This window comes from Acinonyx jubatus, chromosome D4 (genome assembly GCF_027475565.1).
Source record: "Acinonyx jubatus isolate Ajub_Pintada_27869175 chromosome D4, VMU_Ajub_asm_v1.0, whole genome shotgun sequence".
NCBI classification, from domain to species: domain Eukaryota; kingdom Metazoa; phylum Chordata; class Mammalia; order Carnivora; family Felidae; genus Acinonyx; species Acinonyx jubatus.
In genome coordinates, this window is record NC_069391.1 from 4306463 (window position 1) to 4331441 (window position 24979).

Here is a 24979-nt window from a genome sequence, read left to right on the forward strand (position 1 = left end):
GCTGTTTGTGCCGGACGCTGTTCTAGATGCTGATGAGACAGAGGAAGCACTTTCTTAATCACTGCCCTTCTGGAGCTTACAGACACCCTTCGGAGTGCTAATGAACCAACTCCAGAGGTAGCACAGGAGTAAGTGTTTTTTGATAACAGAGATAAGGGAATCCTTCTCAGAGGAGATAGTCTCCCTTCTGCATTTATTTTTAAATTAACATAGACCATTAATGAAGTTTTCTTGAGTCGGCACAGGGTATATTACATTGAACAGCATGAAGCAGTAAATTCTGTTTTTCTCTTTATATATCTGTCTTCCGGTTTCTCGCTCGTCCTGGTAGTTGCTCTGTCCCTTTAGCTGCCTCCCTTACCTCCCTCAACGCAGCCCATTCCGGTTCTTCTGCCTTCCTTGCTCCCCCCTGACCGGGATCGCCCGACAAAATACAAGATTCCTGTTAGAGAATCCGCCCTTCAGCTTTGGCAGGTTCTAGCACCAGATCCTGAAACTCAGCGATTCTTTCTCCAGCCGTGTCCAGTCTACCACTGAGCCCACCAGAGGCATCCTTCATCCCGTCAGTGTTTCTGATCTCTAGCGTTTCTTTTTGATTCTTGGAATTTGCATGCTCTGCTTTTCCCATTAAACTCTTAGCATAGTAATTACGGGGTTTTCGTTTCGTTTTGTTTTGTTTTGTTTTAATTCCTTGTCTGGTCATTCCCGCTTTCCGGCCACATCTGCCTCTGGTTCTGGTGCTTATTCAGTCTCTTCAGACTGTGGCCTGTGAGTATACCTTATAATTTTTGTTGTAGGGTGGACATGATGTGCTAGGTGAAGGGAACAGCCAGCAGTAAGTGGGCCCTTGAGTAATGTGGCGGTAAGTTGAGGAGGGGGGATCGTCCCGTAAGCCTGCTTCTGCCTGTGGACTGTGAAGCACACACATGCTTCTCCGTTCCCTGCACGTCCTCAGGTGGGACAGGAGGGCCAGAAGGGGCTGCAGTTGGTTATTTCTCTTCCCTTCAGTAGTTCAACTCTGGTAATAAAAGAGTTTCTGCAAGATCGAGCCTTTGCAAGACCAGAACGTTCTAGTATATTTCAGAGTGGTGTCTTTCTTCCTCCCTATGCTGGGAGCATGAGGGATGTTCTCCAGTGCTCACTGCGAGGGCCTGGAAGGCCTCGTAGAGGTAAAACTCCGCGAAGCGCGGGGTGCCCCTTATGGCCGGGTGCCCCTAGAGTCCTCGTCACTGAGTTGTCCACACTGAGCCCCTGAGCGGCTTGTCGGTTCCAGTTCAGGGTTTCCTCTCCTGGCGTTAAGGTTTGTGCTCCCGTCATTTGTGATGATGTGAAGGGTTGTCGATTTCTCAGCTTGCTTTTTGTTGATAGGATGAAGTGGTGACTTCCGAGTTCCTCGCGTGCCGAACTGGAAACCAGAAGCCACACGTTGATTTTTCGTGTTTCTGTCGCTTGGGATTTTAGGTTCCACATTTCACTGTTGCTGGTTTGGGGGAAATTTTGCTGTTCAGCATTGGCTTTCCGGAATGTTTTTGCTTTCCTCATGCGCTTTTTCGTTGTGTATAGGTGGCACAGGAGTGGATCAGCTCTCCAAACAAAGAGAAGTTCTATCAGTTGCATGTACGGAAATTTCCTGCTGATTATAAAAAGTACTGGGAGTTTGTGGGTAAGTTCTTTCTTCTGTAACTTGGAATATATAATAATTGGAGCTTTCTGTTTGGGGAAACCTCATTGTCATTTGAAAAATTTGAGACCTAGGTTTCCTAAGCTGAATTCGTAACTTCTTCCCAGCATGTTTAAAGGCTTCGTTAACGAGGTTAATTACTGGGACAGTTATGAATATAAAGTTCGCGGTTTTAACCATTCTGTAACTAAGCACAGGCCAAGGTGGAAGCCGGACATGGAAGAGAGGGTGAGTGAAGGGGGCTTGACAGCGTTGGGGCGGGGGGGGGAGGGGGGGGGTGGTGTTGTAAACAACAGGTGTATTGTTTATAGTTGCTCAGCATTACAAGCACTCAGAGCAAATCTCTATGCCAGGTCAAAACAGTTGCACGTGTTAAGACTTTTGGTCCGTATTTGCCTTTGCCTAGTGAAAGGAGCATCATTTTGACTCCTACCATGGAGTGTAAAGATAGACATCTCCCTCATGTTGCGAGTTTAAACTTCTTTTCCCCAGTTTTATGTATGAAAAATGTATCTCATTTGAGTTTATAGGGTTCGTCCCAAATCTTTTCTGATCATTTGTATTCTTCAAGGGGGTGTGGGGATAAGTGTCTTTTCATGCCCCTTGTCCTTCTGTGTGTTAGGGATGTTGTTTTCTTCTTATAAGTTTGGGGTGTTTGGGTTTTTTGCTTTTTTTTTTAAATTATGATTTTACTGTTAGACATTTTTTTCATTAGTTTTAGCCTGTGTGTCGGGTCCCCAAGACCGTCCCCAGGCTCAGTGTTTCGCTAGCATGACCCACAGGAATTAACATACACCCACGCTTGTGGCTGTGACTCTGATGGTGAGAGTGTACAGAGCAGACTCAGCAAAGGGGAGCACGTGGGGTGAAGTGGGGACGACGCCAGGATCAAGCCTCTGAGAGTCCTCTCCCGGTAGAGTCACACAGGGTCTATTTAACTCTCCCAGCAATGAATCGTAACAACACGTGGCATGTGAAATGTTACCTACTAGGGAAGCTGTTTTGTTTTGGTTTTTAGTGAAAAGAAATTTTTAATGTTTATTTTTGAGGGAGAGGGAGAGTGCACAGTGGGGGAGGGGCAGAGAGAGAGGGAGACACAGAATCTGAAGCAGGCTCCCGGCTCTGAACTGCCGGCACAGAGCCTGATGCAGGGCTTGAACTCACCGACTGCGAGATCATGACCTGAGCCAAAGTCAGGCACTTAACGGACGAAGCCACCCAGGCACCCCTCAAACTCTTAAACTGTGAGATCGTGACCTGAGCCAAAGTTAGTTGCTGAACCGACTGAGCCACCCAGGCGCCCCCCCTACTAGGGAAGCTTGTTAGAGACTCAGCGCCCCAAACACCCTCTGCCTAGCCTAAATTCGTGACTTCCAGAAGGAAAGCAGGTATTTGGCATAAACCGTATTCTTTTTGCAAACAGTTTAGGCGCAGTTTAGGCTGACAGTGTAGGCTGACATTTCGTCAGCAAATGACAGTCCCAGAATCTGGGGTCACAGGTGCCACGGGCCACCCTGGTAAGCAGGCCTAAGGATAGCAGCCTCGGGCATGCCACGTTAACTCTTAGACCACATCTTATGAGCTGTGTCACTCTGATGTTTCGTCTGTGTTTCTGTGAGGGCATTTTCGTGGAGTCCCATATCCAGAAGTGGGTTGCGGCGTCTCGGTATGTGTGCGTTCAGGTTGCATAGGTAGTACCCAGCCTGTTGTACGGCACTGGGCCCCCCCCCCCCCCCCAAGAGTGTGGGAGAGTAGGTCTTTGCCAGTACGTTTGTACTGATTGTCGTTTACTTTTAGCCATCGTGCAGCGTTTCGATTGACGGCCTTGTGTGGTTTTATTTTGCCCTCCTTGTTATCAGTGGGAGGTTGAGCACCTTTTTATATGTTTAGCAGCTGCTTCAGTCATCTGTTTTGGGAAGTGCCTATTCAAGTTTCCTGTTAATTTTCTGTTATCTTTTTCTTATTGATTTGTAGGAGTTCATTACGTAATTTGGATCCATGCCATTCTCTCAGTTTGGCTTGTGTTTGGACTCCACAGATGTCTTTGAAAGTCGTAGTTTATTCTTCTCGAGAGTTTCTTTTATGTACGTCTGGATGTATGTAATCTTTACACCCACTGTGGGACTTGAACTCACGACTCCAAGATCAAGAGCCACATGCTCTTCTAAACAAGCCACCCAGGCGCCCCTAGAATTTATTTTTAACGTAGCAAATGCATATTTTTTTTTTTTTAAGTTAGTGTTCTGTGCCTCATTTAAGAAACCTTTCCCTGCTATAGGGCATAAACATGTTATCTTAACATCTAGAACAGGTGTCACCAAATTGCAGCTTGCAGATCTACCCCATATCCTGTTTTTGTACTGCTCTGGAGTAACTTTTGCATTTTAAAAGTCTTTGAATCGAAGATGGTGAATATGCAACAGACACTTAGGTGTGGCTTGGAAAGAAAAAGTTTGCAACCCCTTTTCTAGATGGCTCATTGTTTTATCAACCTGGAATTTATTTTCATGCATGAATGAGAACATAAGGGCCATATATTGTTTGTTTGTTTTTCCGAATGGAGATGTGGTTATCCCAGTGTTCCTTATTTGAAAGGACCACCCTCTTCATGCCCTGCAGCGCCGTATTAGCCATAAATCTAGTGTCCATTTAACTCATGGGTTTTTTCCTGGATTCATTTCTTCTTCGTTGGATCATCTTCCTACCCTGTTGCCCATATCACGTTGTCTGATTACTCAGTCCAGCTTTATAATAAATTTTTTTTTAACTTTATTTATTTTGAGAGAACCTGTGCAAGCAGGGGAGGGGCAGAGAGATGGGGAGACAGAGATCCCAGGCAGGCTCTGTGCTGTGAGCGCAGAGCCTAACACGGGGCTCGATATCGGGAACTGTGAAATCATGACCTGAGCGGAAATCAAGAGTCAGAGGCTTAACTGACTGAGCCCCCCAGGTGCCCCTATAATGATCCTATAATACCCGGTGAACAGGTCCTTCTACCTTGTTTTGCCTTAGGAGTGCTTTAGCTGTTCTTGTCCTTTTGTGTTCCCGTATAAATTATTTGGCTTATTTTCAGTAATGTTTTTATAGTTTATGGAGAGATTTTGTAGATTTGTCTTTGCTTTGATTTTTTTGCAGGGAGGGGTCATTTGTAATTAAATTCAGGGAATACCTCTAAAAGATACAGACCTAAAAATTTATAATAAAGTAACATTTTATTGCTTAAAATAGTAACAGTAATTGTTTAATATCGGATAGCTAGTCAGTGTTCAAATTTCCAGTTTCCTCACATAACAGTTTTTTCAGCCAGCTTGAAATAAGATCCAAACTGGGGCCACACTTTGACACCAGTTGAAATGTATTAACTATAATTTTCTCGTTTTTTTTTTTTTCCACTTTGTAATTTATTTGTTGAAGAAGTTGAGTTGTTGATCCTTTAGAATTACTGTTACTGTCTTGTTGATTATGTCTCCCTGGTGTTGGTTAAGCACGTTTGCCATTTGTGTTTCCTGTAAGTCAATAGTTGTATCTACAGGCACAATCAGATTCGAGTTTGATTTATTATTTTTGGCAAAACTGTTTCATAGGTGGTGGCATGTTCCTTTTTCAGGAGGTGCATGAATCTCTGATTTCTTTCCGTAATATTTACAGCTGTTGATGCTTACTGCCTAGGTGAATTTATTAAAGGTACAGAATGCTGATGTTTTTATTTGATCATTTCTTCATTTATTAGCTGGAATAGTTCTTTTAAAAAAAATTTTTTTTTTTTTAATGTTTATTTTTTGAGAGAAGGAGAGAGACAGAGCGCAAGCAGGAGAGGGGCAGAGAGAGAGGGAGACACAGAATCCGAAGCAGGCTCTGGGCTCCGAGCCGTCAGCACAGCTGAGCCACCCAGTCTCCCCCGAAATAGTTATGTAAAGACAAATTTCTCTCTATTACTCGGTTACTCTGTGGTATACTTCATAAAGAAAGGTAGAAAAGTTCTTGACTCTTGATTACTTTTCAAAATAATGAGTTAATTCACTACAAGCACTGGTGTTGACCATTGTGCTTTTTAAAAAATTTCATAAATACATGAATTTAAGTATACTTGTGTTTCTAACCATTGTAATTCAAGCCCTTTAGATAGGACTCTGCAAGTCTTTGAGAGTTGGCCTGCTATCTGATAGGACCAGTATCCTCTCTGTTCTTTTATCCCGTCTCTGAACTTGCAGTTGCCTAAGTTAGCCGTAGCATCTTGTAGAAGAAAATGGTATTTCGGCGCTAATATAACATGAGGAGCATTTGGCTGGCTCAGTCGGTTGAGCGTCTGTCTGACTCTTGATTTCAGCTCAGGTCATGATCCCATGGTTGTTGAGATCGAGCTCCGCATCATCGGGCTCTGCGCTGGGTATGGAGAGCCTGCTGAAGATTCCCTTGCTCCCTCTCCCTCTGCTCCTCCCCTGCTGGTGCGTGCGCACACACGTGCTCTCTCTCTCTCAAAGAAAAGAATAATATAATACGACACGATAACGCACTGTATGTGTGAACAAGTAACACAGGTAAACAGAAGAAAAGGTTGAAAAAAAGATTGGAGGAGGATACTCATGTAAATTCAACTAAAAGAAGACTTGTTTAGCTCTGTTAGTATCAGACTAAATAGACTGTAAGACAAAAAAGCATTATACGAAAAGGGAATCTTTCATGATGAGTTTTGTTCAACCGAAGATACGACAGTTCACAACACATGTATATCTGAAAATATATTTAAAGAAAAAACTGATAGAAGGAGATTATACTTTTGACACACATTGGAGACTTTGAACCATTAAATCAGAGGTGAATTAAAAAACACACACCATGAAATGAAATAGAAGTAAATGGACTTAATTATATATTAAGTTTATTACCTTTTGTTTTGGTTAAATACTTTTACTTTTTTCCCATTTTAACATTTCTTTTCATTTTTTCTTCCTGTTACTTTGGAAAGTATACCTCAATTTATACTTCTTTTGCTGTTTTAGAATAGTTAGGTAAAACTTACAACATGTACCTTTGATTTATCAGAGTCTACAGTTTTAATAGATATTTTAAGTGTCTCCATTGATAAGGCAAAACCTTTACAAGACTCTAATGTATCCCCATGCCACTTTGTATGCTCTTGTTGTCATGTATTTTTAATTGTGTTTTTTTTAACTTTATTTACTTTGAGAGAGAGTGCAAGCGGGGAAGGTGCAGAGAGAGAGGGAGACAGAAACCCAAGCAGGCTCTGTGCCGTCAGCACAGAGCCCTGTGCGGTGCTCAGACTCAAGGGACCGTGAGAGCATGACCTGAGCCGAAATCTAGAGTGGATGCTTAACCAACTGCGACACCCAGGCACCCCTTGCTTGTGTTCTAAGCTGCGTGAAGTTTAATCTGTAGCCCCCAGGACAGTCCTTTTTTGCTTATTGATTCTACCAGTTTGTATATTTCTTCTTTCCTTGGGCTTTGCTTATCTCTGGTGTGTGTCATTATCTCGCGAAAGTTATTTATAAAAATAATTGGAGGCCTGGGATGATACTGCCTTCTTCCAGAGAGGATTTCCTTTTGCCTCTACCAGGCTTCTGGGGGCACCTACGTTACGGGATCATCTTAATCCAGTTTTAAGGGATTGTGCTTTTGAAGCATCCAGGTGTTTGGAAGCCGGGCCACAGCCCAGGTCAAGACGGGTTTGGTTCTGCTTCATCCTTGGGTGTGGTCCTTAGTCTCTCAGGGTCCCTATTCTGTGCAGGCCCTGGACGCCAGTTCTTGTCTTTTTAGTCCACCAAGGCCGTCCCAGGTACGGCCTGGCCCGTTGGCTGCCACTCCAAGAATGGTTCAAATGTTTCTAGGGGAAGTACAGGGCTGACTCCAGTGGGTTTCCAGATTCTTCTGGATCTCTCAGCACAGTAACTCTTCACTGTCGTATTTGGTCGCTGATGCTTTCAAACAGGTGTTTCTTATCTCACACATATTAAAATCTTGTTTTGCTTCAGTGGTTCAGCCTACCGGATCCCAGTGCCTTGTATTTCAGTTCAGTATATTATTGCTGGATCTGGCGGTTGGCACTGAACTTCTTTGTTCTAGTGCTTGCTCTGTTTTCCCAGCCCCAGATAGTTTACAACTGTCCTTTCCCCCTTGTTTGAAACGCCAGCAGTAGGCTCAAAACTCTTACATATCCTTGGATCCGTTTTTTAGAGTTTCTCCTAGGATTTTGAAAACGAGGAACAAAAGAGAAAATTTCTTGGTTAAAAACGAAAACTACAAGGAAAGGAAAGCTATTAACTGCTTTGGAATATTACAGTTTTATTTATTTTGGCTTTTTAGCCATTGTTAAGAAACATAACCCTGTATGATCACTATTTGAACATGTTGACTGGCTTAGACCTATTATTTTAAAGTATGTTACAGTTTACTGGTGCTGTAACTTGCTAGAACTTAGTACAAGGGTTTAACACCCTTTAAGTTAATCTTACGTAAAATAATTCTGTTAGAGTAAATGCCGACTTCTTCTTCTTTGATAGTTCATCTTGAGGAATGTGAACTAACTAAACAGCTGCATCCAAAGGAAAATGATTTGGTGTTTTTGGTTCTTGAAAAACAAAATGGAGAGAAGAAGAACACAGAGAGAAATCGCATGCCGGATCTCCACGAATATCACTGCGGTTATGTTCATAAATTTCGCCGCACTTCAGTCAGTAAGTAAATAATGAGACAGTAAAGAGAAATCTGTCAGAAGTTCATGTTTTAATTTCCCTCTGAGACGTACTCTACTGGCCACGTTTGTTACGCATGTACCAGACATGCATTTGCTAGCTTGATTATTTGTCATTCGGAGTTTTTTTTTAGTTTTTCTAGATTCATCTGGGAGAGGCCCAGCACTTAACTGCTCTAGACTTATGATTTAAAAGCTTTCTTTTGTAACGTCCTCTCTTTCTGGTACATTCCTTCATCTGTCATTGCGATTATTATTAAACAATGTGCAGACCATCTGTCTTCTATATCTTAAATCATGTTCCAGCCTTGGTTTTGTGGCTAATTGTCAATGAGAAGACCAAACATGTAAGTCGTTGCAAGGCGACTTGAAGAGTTTGCTGTTTCCGTCGCTCGCATCCCTTGTGTCATAGGGACTTTTCTCGTGGGAGGAGCAGAACAGGAGGAATGGCAGGTTGATCTAGCAAGGACCTACTGCGTGCTGGACCCCGTGCCTTGTCCTTCCTGCACACGTTCAGCGTCTTCCCCAAGGCCTTGCAAAGCAGAACTCTGTCTTCCCACCTGTCAGGACATCAGGGCTCAGGGAAGTCATGTAACTTCTCTAAGGTCATTCTCAGTATCAAATGGTAGGCCCAGAACAGAAACCTGCGTTTGTTTGACTGCAGGGTCGTCCACGTTCTAGATCGCCTGGCAAGCGGCCTTTTTAACATTGCCGCTTTGTTAGTCTCAATTATGTGAAGAGAACACGATTTCATTATTCCTTCATTCACCTTCTTCCATCAAATCTTAAAAACTCCTCAGAGTTCAGCGCCCTGCTGCACCTGTGCTGGGCATGCCGCATTTATGTCCTCACTGTGGCCCGGCTCAGTCCTTCCTGTAGATGCATTTAGATGTAGACGGCGGCAGGGGGAGCGCGGCCTAATCTGTGCTTTTGACTCTCACGAGTAGTGACATTAGCCAAATTTAGATTTCTAAGATCATCTCCCTCCAGACTCCTCGAGCGTCCCAACTATGTGACCTCTCTGTGTGCAGAGCTGTTAGACAAAAAGATCCAAAGAAACGCTCCATTTTCTGCCTGAGCTCTACTCCTGTTTTTCCATCTCAGTAAGTGGGATGCCTTTTGTTTTTTAGTTGCTCAGGCCCGAAACCTCAGTCATCCTGGATCCTTTCTTCCTCTCACACCCTCCACGCCCACTCCGCCAGCAAATCCTGTTGACTCTCCCTTTGCAAGTATTTAAAATCCACGCCCCACCTCTGCTGCTGCATCCTGGTCCACACGACCGCTAGCTTTAACCTAGATGACCGCAGCGGCCACCGGAGCGGCCTTTTTGCTTCTGTGCTTTTCCCGTGGCAGTGTATTCGTCATCCTGCAGTAAGAGCGATGCTTCTAAGGTGTAAGTTTGAGCACCTCGCTCGCCAGCACAGAACCGCCCTGTGGCTTTGTGCCTGACTCGGAACGGGGTTCAGAGCCAGTGTTGTGATCTGCGGAGCCGTGTAAAACGGAGCCCCGTTTTACTCTGTGACTCTGGCGGCACGCGTCTCCCTGCTTCTTCCAGCGGCGCTAGGCTTCTTCCCGTGCCTGAGATACTCCAGGCGTAGCTCTGCTTCTTGGGCCTCACAGCTGCTGATTCTCTGCCACTGGCTCCCTCTCCCCAGATAGGGGGAACTGGCGGAACCGTCTGAGTGCGCCCAGCTGCACGGCGTGCTCCTTTCTTTCAAGTTGCTGCTCAGATACCGTCTTATCAGGAAGACCCTCCCGACTCTCCTGTCTACAGTGTCCCCTCCCTGACATCCCCCGTCAGTCACTTGTTCATCCCCTTTCTCTGCTTCCTTCATAGTGCTTGTCACTGCCTGACATGTTTGTTTGGTTATCTGTGTCCCTCTTCTAGAAAATAAGCCTCTTGAGGACAGGAACACTGCCTGAGTCTCAGGAGGCTGTCGGTAAACTTGTGAGTGAATAACTTGAATACTCTATCGTACAAAAAACATAGGTTATAAAATACATCATTCTGAATACACCGTTCTTTGTAGCTGCCCGGCATTATTCACTGACAACTGAAACTGCTTTTTCTCCTTCTTGATAATAGTGCGTAATGGGAAATCTGAGTGTTCCCTTTCCATCCAGACTCAAGATAATTTGCCACTCAGTTTAAATGAACTCGTGAAATGCACTGTAATCAGTTCTCTGGTAACTACACAAAGGAAGTTGAAAGCCATGTCTTTGTTGAGTGGACGGAACCAACTAGCCAGAGCTGTTCTGAACCCAAACCCCATGGACTTCTGTACGAAAGATTTACTGACTACGACGTCTGAGAGAATCGTGAGTGATGGTTTAATAAGAACAGAAAGTCAGAGAATTGCATGTCAGTGTCAGAGCTTCGCGTTTTTATCTGCTGTATATTCCTGTTGTTGTGACAAAGACGTCCCGCTGTGCATGCACAGTGACATTGTTTCGTGCTTAATTGTCTTTAATACGGCAAAGTATGTGCTGTGTTGTTACTCAGCTCACCTCGAGGAAAAAGGCGTAGTACAATAAAGAATCGAAGTTGTGCCCAAAGACCAGCATTCAAACGTTACATGAGCATCCTATTTAAATGCTCGTCAGCTGATGGCAGTTGAGAAGTAGGAGCAGATTAATAGAGCTGATTTGGCATGTGAATGATGGAGAGTTGGCGGGTGTTGTTGCAGGTACACAGATGGAGTTGCTACTTGGCATCAACGCGGATTTTCTCCCCGTGAGAGCTGTATGTTGGTTCCAGGAAATCAACGCGGACAAAGGCCAGGGAAAGGTGGCGGTGTTAGGGCCGCTGCTGTGTGCTGGGGCCTTCCTGTGCAGTGTGCATTCCCTGATCGCCCTCCAGGGGACCCCGGATGTCACGGATGGCCCAGGTGGAGGCTCAGGGAGCTTAGAGCTTTGGAGACCTCGCCTGTGAGCGAAACTGGCTTTGAGACTTAGATCTGACCCAAAATCCATGCTCTTTCACTGTACCGCTTGGGTTAGGAAAGTCTGGGAATGTTTTTTTTACTAAGGAAAGAATGAACTAAAATGGGAAGGACCAAAGAATAAATAGAAGGAAACTGTGGAACAGTTTATTGCGATCATCTTTGTAAGAATCACGAATAAAAATACTGTTGCAGTATTTGTAGATGGGCTGAAGCCTGTAGACACTGCTGAGTAACTTCCTTTATGGCAGCGATAGTGGTTCTTTAGATTAAAGGTGACTTTGGGGTCTTGGTCGATCATAACCGAAGCTTCTGTCTGATAAAGGTTGGAAGACACTGCAGTGGAGGTGTGTCTTCCTCTCCCATGCCACTCCAGGAAGAGCAGCTCATTCCCACTCTTGTCTTTTGCACAGATCGCCTACTTGAAAGATTTCAACGAAGACCAAAAGAAAGCGATAGAAACTGCATACGCCATGGTCAAACACTCCCCATCAGTTGCCAAGATCTGTTTGATTCATGGACCACCTGGAACAGGAAAATCAAAAACTATCGTTGGCCTCCTGTACCGCCTGCTGACAGAGGTAGAGTGTGTGAGGGCCGCCAGTGCTGTTAGCCGAGCGCGTCATTGCCCTTGAATTAACTGACACGTGCAAATAACTGCCAGGGGTCTTTTCCCTGCACTTTTGTGGATCTTTGCAGCGACCTGTTCTGTGTGACACTAATCTGAAGGGCTGGGATGGTGGCCTCCTGGCTTTATTGTGGGTCACGTCTAATGCAGAGAAACTGTGTGGAATGCATTCCTGGGCTACACTTGGGTTGGATTGAATACACAGTAACATAAGCGGATAGTGAGGAGAGGCTCAGAGAAGCTATGATAAAATGTTACGTTCAGAGGCAATCTTAACGTCCCTGTAAGATGTAGGTGCTGTTATGTATTTTTAACTGTTTACGAAGAGAACTTTGGGATATGCGTGGAAGTAGAGAAAAACTGGAAAATTCTGTGCCCAAGCTCATTAGTATTTCTTGTTGTCTGTCTTTTCGGCGTGTGTGTGTCCAATTGTAGAACCAGAGGAAGGGGCGTTCGGATGAAAACTCCAATGCCAAAATCAAACAAAACCGTGTCCTTGTGTGTGCGCCTTCCAACGCGGCTGTTGATGAACTTATGAAAAAAATCATCCTCGAATTTAAAGAGAAGTGTAAAGACAAGAAGAATCCTTTGGGTATGATCCTTCTATGGGCGTTTCATTTGTTTTTGGTTTTGTTTTCATTGTTCAGCGTGGGCCGTTTTGAATGCGAGCCACTTCTGGTAATAACTTCTGCTTGGGGCTGTGGCCCATACGTGCTCATTGATTGATTGAGCACATTTTGTTGAGCACTTACTTACTCTGTGCCAAGGCACTGTGCTCAGTGCTGAGGTTTCAACAGGGAGGCCTTCCAAGAGACAGTAACGAGGAAGTGGATCAGTGGGCAGTTAGAAACAAAGCCGTATGTTCTGTAAGCGGTAAAATGTGGGTACTTGGCAAACATCTTAGAGCGGCCCTTGGTTTAGTCTCGGGGCGGGGGGGCGGTTAGGGAAGACTTCTGGGGGACATGCCGTCTGAGATGAAACCTGCAGAGCAATCAGGAGTTAGCCGTGGAAAAGGGTTGGGGGCCTGTGGGGAGCTCCTGAAGTTACTCTCCATAAAAATGACCAGAGGCGAGAGAACATTGCCATGCAGTAGAGCTAGACCGAAGTTAGCTCCGCCAAGGTGCGGTTTGGGGATTTGTTTACTGTCCTATTTCCAGTGTGATCTAGCAGCGAGGGGAAGTACTGGTTCGTGAAACCTGTTTCGTCGGGCAGGTGCGTGGGTTGTACTGGGTCTCGAGGTCAAGCATACTTCATAGGATCGGTCAAGGTCAAGGGTTTATAAAAGCGCTGCTCTAAGCGTAGGAACACCGTGCAGTGAATATGTTGGGTCGAAGGACTTGTGCATCTTCAGTTTTGTAGATAGTACCAGATTCTTCCCAAAAGTGGTTGTAGCAGTTGACACGCCCAGGAGCAGCTCCCACGCACATGCAGTGGTGTGGTTTTCACACGCCTGTCCCTTCCCTGACCAGCCACGTGAGGGCGGCACTCGGGCCTGTGTGGACAGGGCAGCAGGGCCGGGGCCAGGCGAGGCCAGCCAGCAGCCAGGGTGCAGTTTGAGCTTTCTTAGAAAACGTCTTCTGGCCACAGGAGAGAACCGTGTTCTTTCCCATCGCCTTCATGTTCCGCTCCTGTTACTCCTTCCAGCCACCCCGAGCCTCCTTAAAGAAAGGCCTGGGACAGCTTTGCCTTTCAGTATGGTGTCGGTTTCTGGGTTTTAGTCTTCACCCTTTATCGGGTTAAACCAGTTTCCTTTTTCGTTCCTTTTTCTTGTGAAGGGCTTTTGGGGTTCATTGCATGCATTTTTCTAGTTGCATCTGTTGAAATGATAATGAAACTTTTCTTTAGTCTGTTGTTGTGGCAAATTGCAGTGTTTATCTGACGTTAAAATGTCTTGGGTTCCTAGAGTAAGGCCAACTTGGTCACGTATTATTATTTTTTAACATGTTGCTAGATGGCTGATGTTTTATTTAGGATTTTAAAATTAGTACTCCTAAATGAGGCTGGCCTGCGATTTTTCTTTGTCATATCTTTGGTTTTAGTTACACTGACCTTAAAAATGGAATTGGGGAGAATTTTTATGTTTATTCTTTGGAATGTTTTATATATGAAAGAGATTATTCCTTGAAGATTGATTTGTTTATAGTGTTTATTGTCTTTTTTTTTTTTTTTTTTTTTTTTTGACAGAAGGGTAAGTTTCAATATGGTGTCTAAACGTCCTTAACTGTTACATGTCTATTTAGGGTTTCTATATATATGTATATTTTTAATGTTTGTTTATTTTTGAGAGAGAAACCAGAGTGTGAGCGAGGAGGGGCAGAGAGAGAGGGAGACACAGAATCCAAAGCAGGCTCCAGGCTCTGAGCTGTCAGCGCGGAGCCCGATGTGGGGCTCGAACTCACGATCCCTGAGACTATGCATGACCTGAGCCAAAGTCGGACACTTAACCGACTGAGCCACCCAGGCACCCCAGGGTTTCTGTAATTTTACTGAATTTGGCTAATTCATGTTAGCCACTTCCTCAGAAAGTGGCTAATATCCATGAAAAATTTACACTTCCTCTTAGGTGTTTTAAAATATACTGGCAAAAAGTTGCTCATTGTAGTCAAATTTAAAAAATCGCCACTGTATTTTGATTGGGTCACCTTTGTCATTCCCTGTTTTATGTATTTAGTCTCTGAGTCCACACGTGACACGGGCGGGCCTATGGTTGGAAAGTCCTGGGAAAGAATTTAGTTTTTCCCAGCTAAGCCCATTCACTTCTTCCTCCCATCTCTTCCAGGCCCTTTTCCTTTCTAGCAGGCTTTAAAATTCAAGCCTCTGTGATAAAATTTCTGTACCTTCACTGGAATGGTAGTTTTGCCAACGTAGACATTTGGCAAACTCTCAGTAGAACTAAAGATTTTTAGGGGCGCCTGGGTGGCTCAGTTGGTTGGGCGTCCGACTTCAGCTCAGGTCATGATCTCACGGTCCGTGAGTTCGAGCCCCACGTCGGACTCTGTGCTGACAGCCCAGAGCCTGGAGCCCGCTTCAGATTCTGTGTCTCCCTCTCTTCTCTGCCCCTCCTCTGCTCATGCTCTCTCTCTGTCTCAAAAATAAATTAAAAAAAAATTTTTTTTTAAAAATTTAAAGATTTTGAAATCTCTATTTTTTTTTTAATGTTTATCTTTGAGACAGAGAGACAGAGCATGAGCGGGGGAGGGGCAGAGAAGGGAGGGAGGGGCAGGGAGGGGAAGACACTGAATCCGAAGCAGGCTTCAGACTCTGAGCCGTCAGCACAGAGCCCAACGTGGGGCTTGAACCCACGGACTGTGAGACAATGACCTGAGCTGAAGTCGGATGCCTAAACCGACTGAGCCACCCAGGCGCCCCATAAATCTCTGTATTTTATTGAACGTAAAGTAAAAAATTCTGAGCACCCAGACGGTGCCAGCCCCAACGTATCCTGTCCCTCAGGGAAGCCACAGCAGCTTGGGGTCTTGTAGCTCTGGTTTTGAGCTTTCTCTTTGTTTCTGGCCTCTAGGAATTTCTCTCCCATCTCTATGAGCTCACCCTGCAGTTTAAAGGACGTCTGTTATAGTTTTAGTTTATGGAGCATTTCTAGATGTTTATCATGGGTGAGTTTCCAGGTAATTCCATCCACCTTTCTCATGGAAACAAGAAAATTGGCAGTTTTGAAACCTTCAAGCAAATGTTAGCCAGAGAAGAGGGCTTCACGTTTAGAAGAATGAGCTGAACTGGGAACAAAAATATGTCGTAGATAACTGTTTAATAAGTCCTTCATTCATTCAACCTATACTTCCTGTACTTAACCTGCTGGCCACTGTTGGAGCCAGTGACCAAAACAAAACCTTGTTCACAGGCAGGAGATTAACAATAAACAAATAAGTACGTGATGTGTTACGTTCAGATAAGTGCTAATAAACTCTGCGTGATCACTATAATTTAGCCCAATGATGGAGCGGGTGATGTTTAGATGAAATAATAATATATAAACTGCGGTAACCTAAAATGAAAGTGTGGTTAATAACAAGCCGTTTAAGTGATGCTTACAGCTTTTGGAATTACCTACTCCACAGAATTTCCAGCATCTTTGTATCCCTTAGATTCTGGAGTTAGCAGTGTGATGTTGTGATGTGGAGGAGAGTTTCAGAAACATCGTTCTGAGTATTCTGCCGACCGAGAAGGATCTGATAGTAAAATATGATTCTGTCTTGGAAGTTCAAATATGTGTTAACATCTGAAAGTCTTTGTCCATCTGAAATATCCTGAGGTTAAGAAATCTTATTTTAACTCACCTTTCCCCAAATGTATTTTACTGTGGAATGGACGGAACACAGCTTGAGAAATGCTGGTATAATTGAATCTCAAGTTTGTAACGTACTGCTTATGCAACCTCCGAAGCTTTTATTGGGTAGAAATGTAGAAATGGTAAGTACTCGCTTTGAGAGTGGTTGTGAAGCGTATCTAATGTGTATGAATCCTGTAGTGTACTTTCAGGTGTCTAGTTGATTGATGATTAATCTTAGCTCCCTTCCCTGATTGTTAGTATGCTTGCTTAGAAATAGATATTATGAGATAGTATGAACAGAGACTGGCAGTGTTGTTATTATTCTCTAAGTACGATTTTTTTATCAACAGGAAACTGTGGAGATATAAATTTAGTACGTCTGGGTCCAGAAAAGTCTATTAATAATGAGGTCCTAAGATTTAGTTTGGACAGCCAAGTTAACCACAGAATGAGTAAGTACTGATTGAGGCACATACTAATGTTACTTCTATTTCCTTTTATATGATAGGTAATATCTTGGGCATTAAAGGTAATTTGGAGACATTTGAAATAGAGTAGCTTCGAGAACTAGTTTTTTTCCTCATTGTGTATGCATATGTGTATATAGTTGTCAGAATTAGCTTATTCTTTTTTTTTTTTTTAGAAAAAGACTTACCTTCTCATGTTCAGGAGATGCATAGAAGAAAGGAATTTCTGGATCATCAGCTAGATGAACTTTCCCGCCAGCGTGCTTTATGCCGAGGTGGAAAGGAAACACAGGTATCTCAACATTTCTTGATTGATGTTTTCTGATAGCTGATGGGTACGTAAGTTAGCATGGAGTATGTGATATCATTTGTTTATCGCGGGATAGCTGAATCTGTGTATGAAGATGTATACAAAGGCGGTATGCCTTATATCAGGGATTAATGAACTTCTTCTGGAAAGTAAAGGTCGTACATAATTTAGACTTTGCAGGCCATATGGTCTCTGTGTCAGCTACTCAACTCTGCTGTTGTAGCCCAAAAGCAGTGATAGAGAATTCACAAACAAATGGATGTGACTATATTCCAATAAAACTTTATTTACAAAAACAGATGGTGAGTTGAATTTGGCCCACAGGCTGTAGTTTGCCGTCGCCTGCCGTATATTAAAGCTGTAGTGATTGGATTAGGTATCTTTCAGTTGCAAGTTAAAGAAATCCAAATTAGACAAAAAGGGGAATTCACTGACTCAACATGCCTAGGAACTCTGGGAGTAAGTTCAGCGAGGCTGGGTCCAGGGGCTCAGGTGATGGCATTTCTCCACCTTCCCCTCGATTTGGTTTTCTGTGTGTCAGACCTTTCTTCTCTTGGGAAGGTAAGTGCCAGCATCTCTGGGCACCACCGCCCCGGCTTAGAAAACCCATAGGAAGAGAGGGGGCCGTTCTCCCGCTATCCATGCATCGATGCCACGGAAGGCGTCCGGTTGGTCCCTGGATGTGCAAGCAGGTCTCCTCCCTGTTTTTAGGGGAATGGGGGCCGTGGTTCACCAGGCCTGTGTTCTGTGCCCATCACTGTAGCCAGAGGGATGACTGGGATGCGAACCACCCAGAGATGAGGGGAGGAAAGAGCCCCAGGAGTTGCACTGCCCAGCAGACAGAGACAGCACACAGGGGACACACCAGACAGAACAGTCTTGTGCATCGTTAAGGATTTGTCAGATTAACACTGCGTGGAGCTCCGGGGGCCATACCACAGAGAAATTGAAGCAGAGGCATTGACTACGCACAGGTCCCGGAGGAAGTACACGTCGTGGCCTTGAGGGGCCACACAAGAGGTCAAGGCGGAGTGCAGACAGGCAGGACCTGGGCACGTGCCTCTGTTAGGGTCCGTGGGTGGGGTGCTTCGGGGGTCCTGGGCTAGGGCCGGATCGTTCCGCTCAGACCAGAAGAGCGGGGAGAAGCCGCGTGGGCGCCGGTCACGAGGGCGGCCGGACGTCCTGTCAGAGCTGCCGCCTGCCGTCGCTCTGGCTGCTCCTCTCCTCCCCGGGGCCTGCGTGTGAGGACTCGTATCAGGGGAAGGTCTCTGCAGGCTGCTGGGTGGGACGGAGCGGCCGTGAGGCCCCGGTCCCGAGGGCCGGCTCAGCGCAGCAAGGGGGTCAGGACTCTGCTGCTGGTAAAGGGAGAGCAGGTGGGGTGAGTGGGCAGTGTCGTCTGCAAGGTAAGGCAGCCAACCGGAAAGTATTTTAGAATGCTCAGGTTAATCTTAAAGATTGCGTTCTCATTTTTTCCAGAGGCAAGAATTAGATGAAAAAATTGCAAAAGTTTCAAAAGAGAGGCAGGAACTAGCTTCTAAAATTAAAGAGGTAAGTGGTTCACCTGTAGGATTTTCCAGGTTTTTCCTTCTTTCTTTCTCTGTTTTTATGATGAATTATTTCACACAACCGATGGACTTCTCTCAGTTACATTTAAAACTTTGCTTATTATGAAAACTTTTTTTGAATATGAAAGTAGAGAAAATGGTGCAATTACGTACTTTTGCTTTTTTTTTTTTGCCTGAATTTCTTATTGTCACCTGAGATCTAAGAAAGGTGATGATAAATTGTCTTCTCCTTTTCTAGGTCTGGGTAGGTATTAAAAAAAACTCATTAGGTGCTCTTCTCCTTCCCCCCACTGCAAAGTCGGTTATGATAATTACCATCAGATGAATAGTCAAAGTAGACGCGAAGGTGTTTTCCTTACTAAAGAAAATTTGTGCCCACCCAGGGATGCTAAAAAAAGAAGAGGAAGAGACATCTTCTGTCCGGCTTCAAGTAGAGTGATGGCGGCTGGGGGTTTAAGCTAAGAAAGTACAAGCACGTGTTTGGCAGTTCTTGGCCGAAAGCCACACTCGCCATATTTGGTTTTGATCATAAGAATCCTCTGTAGCGTGTAACTTTTTCCCCAGTATTCTTTTCGATATAAAGATATCAGGGGGCGCCTGGCTGTCTCCGCCAGTGGAGCGTGTGACTCTTGATCTCGAGGTCATGAGTTTGAGCCCCACGCTGGGTGTAGAGATGACTTAAAAATAAAATCTTTTTAAAATCAACAACATTTAGATTTCTCAGAGCAAGGGATGAGCCAGATCTGTATCCTTGTCCTCAGATTTCAGCCCTAATAAACCGGTGGGGGTCGGGGAGAGCAGGTCACGGCAACTGGTAACGTTACTCATGTTTTTAAGCCGAGATTTTTCCCTTGAATGTATTGTTAGCCTTCCCTCCATTGCTAAACAAATACAGTTGCCCTTAGTGCATATTTCCATTAGCTGTTTGTTCACTTCGGCACAAAATGCCGTGGAAAGCTTTTTATTAAAATTGTAAACCGAGCCCCAAGTTAGTCCTCCCGAATCTACGGATGAAGTCTGTATTTGCACGTATTGTGGGGTTTGCTGCTCCCCACTTGGTTCTGTGGGCCATGGAATTAATTTCACTTGGCTGTGTTCCTCCGTGGGAGGCCGAGAGGAGAGGTGTGTGAAGGTGACAGTGCCTTCACGTGTGCCCCGAGGGCCACAGCTGCCACCCTCTGAAGCTCACACACACACACACACACACACACACACACACACACACACGCCTTGGGAGTCCAAGTCCGTGGCTGAGCAAGTCACGTGTCCAGGGATGAGCCACTTTATAGGAGCAGCACCAGGCTCAGCGAATCAATGATAAGAACCCTGGCTTATTAGCTTGAACGCTAAATGGTACGTGTGAGGTGTCATTCACAGTCCGGCTCCGCCCCGGTCTCTGTGCGACCCTGGAAGCAGAGTGCTCCTCATTTTCATGGGCGTCACTGTGGGTACAAGCCTTTGTGAAAGGCAGAACGACGCTATACGTGCTTAGCGACTAACGGAAAAATGTATCTTCTAGCTGAGTTGTGACCCCAGTTTAACTCAGATAATTGCTTCACAACTATCTCTGCGCATTTTGATACCTGCCCACATACATCTGCTGTAAGAATTGTAGTTTGCTTTGACCAAATCAAGCCTGAATAAATTTTTCCTAATGTGCTTATATCATGTTCTGAGCTTAGATTCACTGCACAGCACAGCGTTCTCTCTCTGGTGGTTTCCGATGATCTGGAACGTTCTTGCTGTTTTCTAGATCTGTGGTTCCCCCTCAGGACTCGCTGAATGTTGTTGTCACGTGATAAATGGTGGATGTTTTACAGTAAAAGGCCTACTGTCATCAAGGGTTTATAGACGGCTGAATACTGATTCATCTGTGTCTGTTGTCTTAGGTTCAAGGACGCCCACAAAAAACACAGAGCATCATCATCTTAGAGTCCCACGTCATCTGCTGCACACTGAGCACGAGTGGCGGTTTACTGCTCGAGTCTGCTTTTCGTGGGCAAGGGGGTGTCCCCTTCAGTTGTGTCATCGTCGATGAGGTCAGTGGGCAGTCGGCCGAACGGCCGTATGGCTTATGCTGGCGCTGTGCGGGCCGAGCCGGGGCGGGCGGGGAGCCGCGCTGCTTCGAGGACCCGGAGGAAACGGTCTCGGAGCATCTGGTTTTTACCTGTGGTCTCTTGGGTTGAAATGTGCTGCTGACGGCCCCCCACAGCCGAACTGGCTTTTCCGGAATTGGGATGATAGTCTTAAGGATGCCTGACTGGTCCCTGCCCGAGGAGCGTCTCCTCTCTGCTCGGAATAGCTCTGGCTCCCTTTTGAGGCAGTTCGCATATAACTTTGGACAGCTCTGAGCCACAGTGTTTTCAGCTCACACCTGTGACTTGTAGTTCATTCACGGAGCAGACATTTGTCGGGCACCTACTGTTTGCCAGCATGTAGAGCCAGAAGACCGAAGACGTGGAAAACGAGCTGCAGGAGGGTTGGTCCAAGATCCGGCTTCACCAAAATGAGAGGATGGAAACGGGGGAAGTGATGACACGCTTGAAGAAGGTGTCCTCGAAGAGAAGCTTGAGTCTTGCAGATGACAAGGCCAGCTAGGAGCAAGGGAGAAGGGGGGTGGCAGGGAGAGGGGGACGCACCGCCACGCACTTCCCTCAGGCACGTGCCCAGCGAGAACAAAGGGCACAGAACTGGGGCGTCCCACGGCTCTGGCTCGCGCTGGCTCCTCCCCGGTGGTCGTGGCACCTGAGCCGTGCCGACCTCACGACGCGTGTGCGGCGGTTGTTTCACTCGCTGGTTTAGAGCGTTTGTGTCTGTTGTAACCATAGAAAAATCCTTTGTAACCATAGAAAAATCCTTCTCTGTTTTTCTCCGTTTATAGTATTCTTTTATTTTAATCAAAAAAAAAAAAGAAAAGTCGGTGCTCATCACAAGCGTCCACTCAAAAATCCTGGCTGGTATTCAGTGCAGAAGGAGAAAGTGTGAGACTTTTCTGAATGTTAGAACTTTTGTGAATTTGAGAAACCGCACGGGGATAAAGAAACAGCAGAGATGATGAAGAATACCTTTTCATTCTGTACTTTTCTTACCCAGGCTGGGCAGTCTTGTGAAGTGGAGACTCTTACCCCGCTCATCCATCGTTGTAACAAGCTGATCCTTGTCGGAGACCCAAAACAGCTCCCTCCCACGGTCATTTCCATGGTGCGTTTGTTTCACATTCGTAATACTTTAAAGGGGGGGGGGGGCTTTTTGTTTTTGTGTTTGGAGGGGGGCTTTCTTGGATCATCATCTCCTGTTTGGAGGGAAAAGTAGGGAATGGCTAAGAAGAGAGAAGCACCGTTTGGATTTTAACAGGTAAAAGTCTGTGAAAATGTCCCTCTGTTCCTAATAGTGCTTACGTACATACGTGACCCATGCAGTGGGAGCGTCAAAGACCAGAAGACGAGAAAGACCCGTGTTCCGTGGGCATTGGGCTTTTTCTTTGGGAAACAGCGCGCAGCTATCTTAAGGGCTGTATCTGATCCATTTTAGTACATAAACACCAAAACTATAATACAAGGAAAATTTTAAAAGGAGAAGTTTCCCAACCTCCTGATTTATATTTAAATGTATGCAGATTTGAGGAAAACATTACACAGAGTACTTTAAATGTACTTTTAGAGTACACTTCCAGTTTTAGAATTCTGTGTCCTATCGGGGGGATAAAAAATGTGCTTCTCACGTCCTCTGAAAGTGCAGCGTCAGGAAGAGAGGAAGGGGGCTCTGAACCCCGCCTGCGGGAAGGACCAGCGCCTTGGCAGTGGCCTGTCTCTCCTGTTCCCTCACCAGAGAGGGCTCCTAGAAATAAATGCCCACCAGAGTTGGGATTTAATAAATGTTTTGGGTAATCTGAATAGGTGTACACCATGGCGTTGAATTTAATAATGTTTGTGTATTTCACTAATACATAGCTGATTTGTACAAATCTAGAGTACTGGCTGCATAAACAACCCCAGGGAACAGATCCTTCCCAAGCGTGCGTGTGCACTTGTGGAATGAAAGCGTGTGGTTTTTGTTGTCCTCATGGTGTTTTGACTTTGGAATCATTCAGAACGATAGTGCGGCTCTTTCACACCTGAGCACACTGCGCGATCACACCTGCTCGCGCAGTGAAGACCTGTGTCCATAGGGAAAAGCTGCTGGTGATCTTGTTCAGGGGGAGTAAGGAAGAGCCAACTCTGTACCGTGTTTCTTTTCATTTAAAGTTTATTTATGTTGAAAGCGCGAGAGAGCACGGGACGGGGAGGGGAAGAGGGAGAGAGTGAGAGAATCCCAAGCAGGCTCTGCACCGTCAGCACAGAGCCCTTTGCGCAGCTCCAACTCAAGAACTGTGAGATCGTGACCTGAGCTGAAATCAAGAGTCGGTTCCGGGTGAGCCACCCAGGTGCCCTCGTTGTACTGCATTTGTTTTGAATAACACGTTATTTCACAAAGTTACTGATTAAATTCTTGATGGGCCCCAACTTTATTACCTCCTTTGGCGATTGATAAAAGCGACAGAAATGAGAAAAATCTGGCCTTTTTGTTATTGTTGCCAAAACAATGCAGCCTTCTTGAGAACAATTTAGAAAATAATTACAAAGTTAATTTTCTCAACTTGCCTTTCTGTCCACCTATATTTAAGGAGAATCGTTGTGAGTATTTTAACAGATTTTGTGGCCTATTATCATTCGTGTCTTTCCATCAGTGTTTACTGAGTGCCAGCCTGATTCGGGCACTGTTCTAGGTGCTGGCGTTAAGACAGTGAAGAAAAGAGACAGAAATCCCTGCTTGCATTATGGAGCTGGCATCTGGGGGGTCAGTAAGTCCCTAAAAGATGGTTTGTGTGTGGTTGTAGATATGTAGGGTTTGTCTTAAAGGGCCAGAAGCATTCTGTGCCAGATTGTCTTTTTTCCAGTCCAAAAAGAGATCAGGATTATCCTTCCACGTCAGAGCATAGAAATCCACGTCATTCTGTAGGATAGACTGGGGTTTTTTTCGCAGGTATGGAAGTGGTACCTTTTTCTTTTTCCCCAGAAAGAAGATTCAGAATGAGGTTTTGGCCAGCTTGTGAAGAGAGAAACTTCTGGGGATGTGGATAAAATTGTTGAATGTCTACTAATGCTAAGTTACATAAACCTATTTAAAATCACAGACAGAAGTAACCTATGATTTAGGAAGTAACGCCTTTTTTCCGCCACTCTCCTGATTCGTGAACTTTGCACGCACGTCTTCAGTGCCGTGTCTTAGGCATCGCGTGTGAAGCTCCCATCTCCGTTGTCCTCGTGCATCCCGCAGAGTACATTTGCATCTAGGTTACTTAAGACACGGTACTTATCTGTGTGATGTTGACATTAAAAAGTGGATCCCACTGGATCCCGTTGAAAAATCCCACTGATTTTCCAGGTTGTGACCCACTAACGGGTTTATGAAATCATCTTAGTAATTACTGTCAGTTGTCGGTCTTCTCCATGGGAACATCTGTTCTGTGATGCTTGAGCTAAGTCACCTTAGCAGTCTCAGCACCCCAAACTATAGTGGCTCCGTGTATGTTGGATGGACGGACGGACAGCTGGATGGAGAAATTGGTCTTTAAAAGGCTTGTACGATGACAGTCAATGTTTCCATTTGTGGGAGAGTCCCCTAGAAATAATTGTTAAAATCTGTGTTACAGTTCTTTGTTTCTTTCTGATTCTTTCCTGCGACCTCTGTTTACATCAAAATAGTTTCAGTTTGTGGCCACTTACAAGACCACATCTTTTTCATAAGCCGTATGTAGATTTTCTAAATGAACTTTTTTATAGTCAAGCTACATGGCTTTTCAAGGGCCGGAGTCAGAAACCTCTTTCTCTGAATTTTTGCTTGTTGGTCATCTCAACGCCACCTAAACCTTGCCATTTCCATATTACCACTCAGTGTTTTGATGATAGTGGGAAAAGTATAAACGAATTCTTGGAAATTGGTTCCTCCCTTTCAGAAAGCACAGGAGTATGGCTATGACCAGTCAATGATGGCTCGCTTCTGCAAGCTGCTGGAAGACAGCGTAGAGCACAATGTGATCGGCAGGCTGCCTGTTTTACAGCTTACTGTTCAGTACAGGATGCACCCAGACATATGTCTCTTCCCCTCTAATTACGTTTATAACAGAAGCTTGAAAACAAATAGGTGAGTTCATTCCTTTTTTTTTTTTTTTTTTTTTAAGTTTATTTGGGGGGGGTAGGGGGAGAGGAGAGGGAGGGAGGGAGGAAGGGAGGGAGAGAGAGAGAGAGAGAAAGAGAGAGAGAGAGAGAGAGAGAGAGAGAGAATGAGAATATCCCCAGCAGGCTCCACACTCAGCACAGAGCCCTACAGGGGGCTTGAACTCACAAACC

General features: G+C 45.1%; 1 protein-coding gene across 10 annotated transcripts in view; it reads left to right on the forward strand.

Moving 5' to 3' along the window:
• The window catches only part of SETX (senataxin), a 62012-nt gene that overhangs the window by 23267 nt on the left and 13766 nt on the right, over positions 1–24979 (forward strand). For all 10 annotated transcript variants that reach the window (XM_027035467.2, XM_053204454.1, XM_027035465.2 and 7 more), the window contains 11 exons: positions 1564–1663; positions 8200–8373; positions 10477–10709; positions 11746–11913; positions 12396–12552; positions 16599–16700; positions 16892–17007; positions 18502–18573; positions 20480–20629; positions 21684–21791; positions 24586–24773. In XM_027035467.2, the coding sequence (XP_026891268.1) occupies positions 1564–1663; positions 8200–8373; positions 10477–10709; positions 11746–11913; positions 12396–12552; positions 16599–16700; positions 16892–17007; positions 18502–18573; positions 20480–20629; positions 21684–21791; positions 24586–24773 (1568 nt within the window). The remainder of the gene's footprint in view (positions 1–1563; positions 1664–8199; positions 8374–10476; positions 10710–11745; positions 11914–12395; positions 12553–16598; positions 16701–16891; positions 17008–18501; positions 18574–20479; positions 20630–21683; positions 21792–24585; positions 24774–24979) is intronic.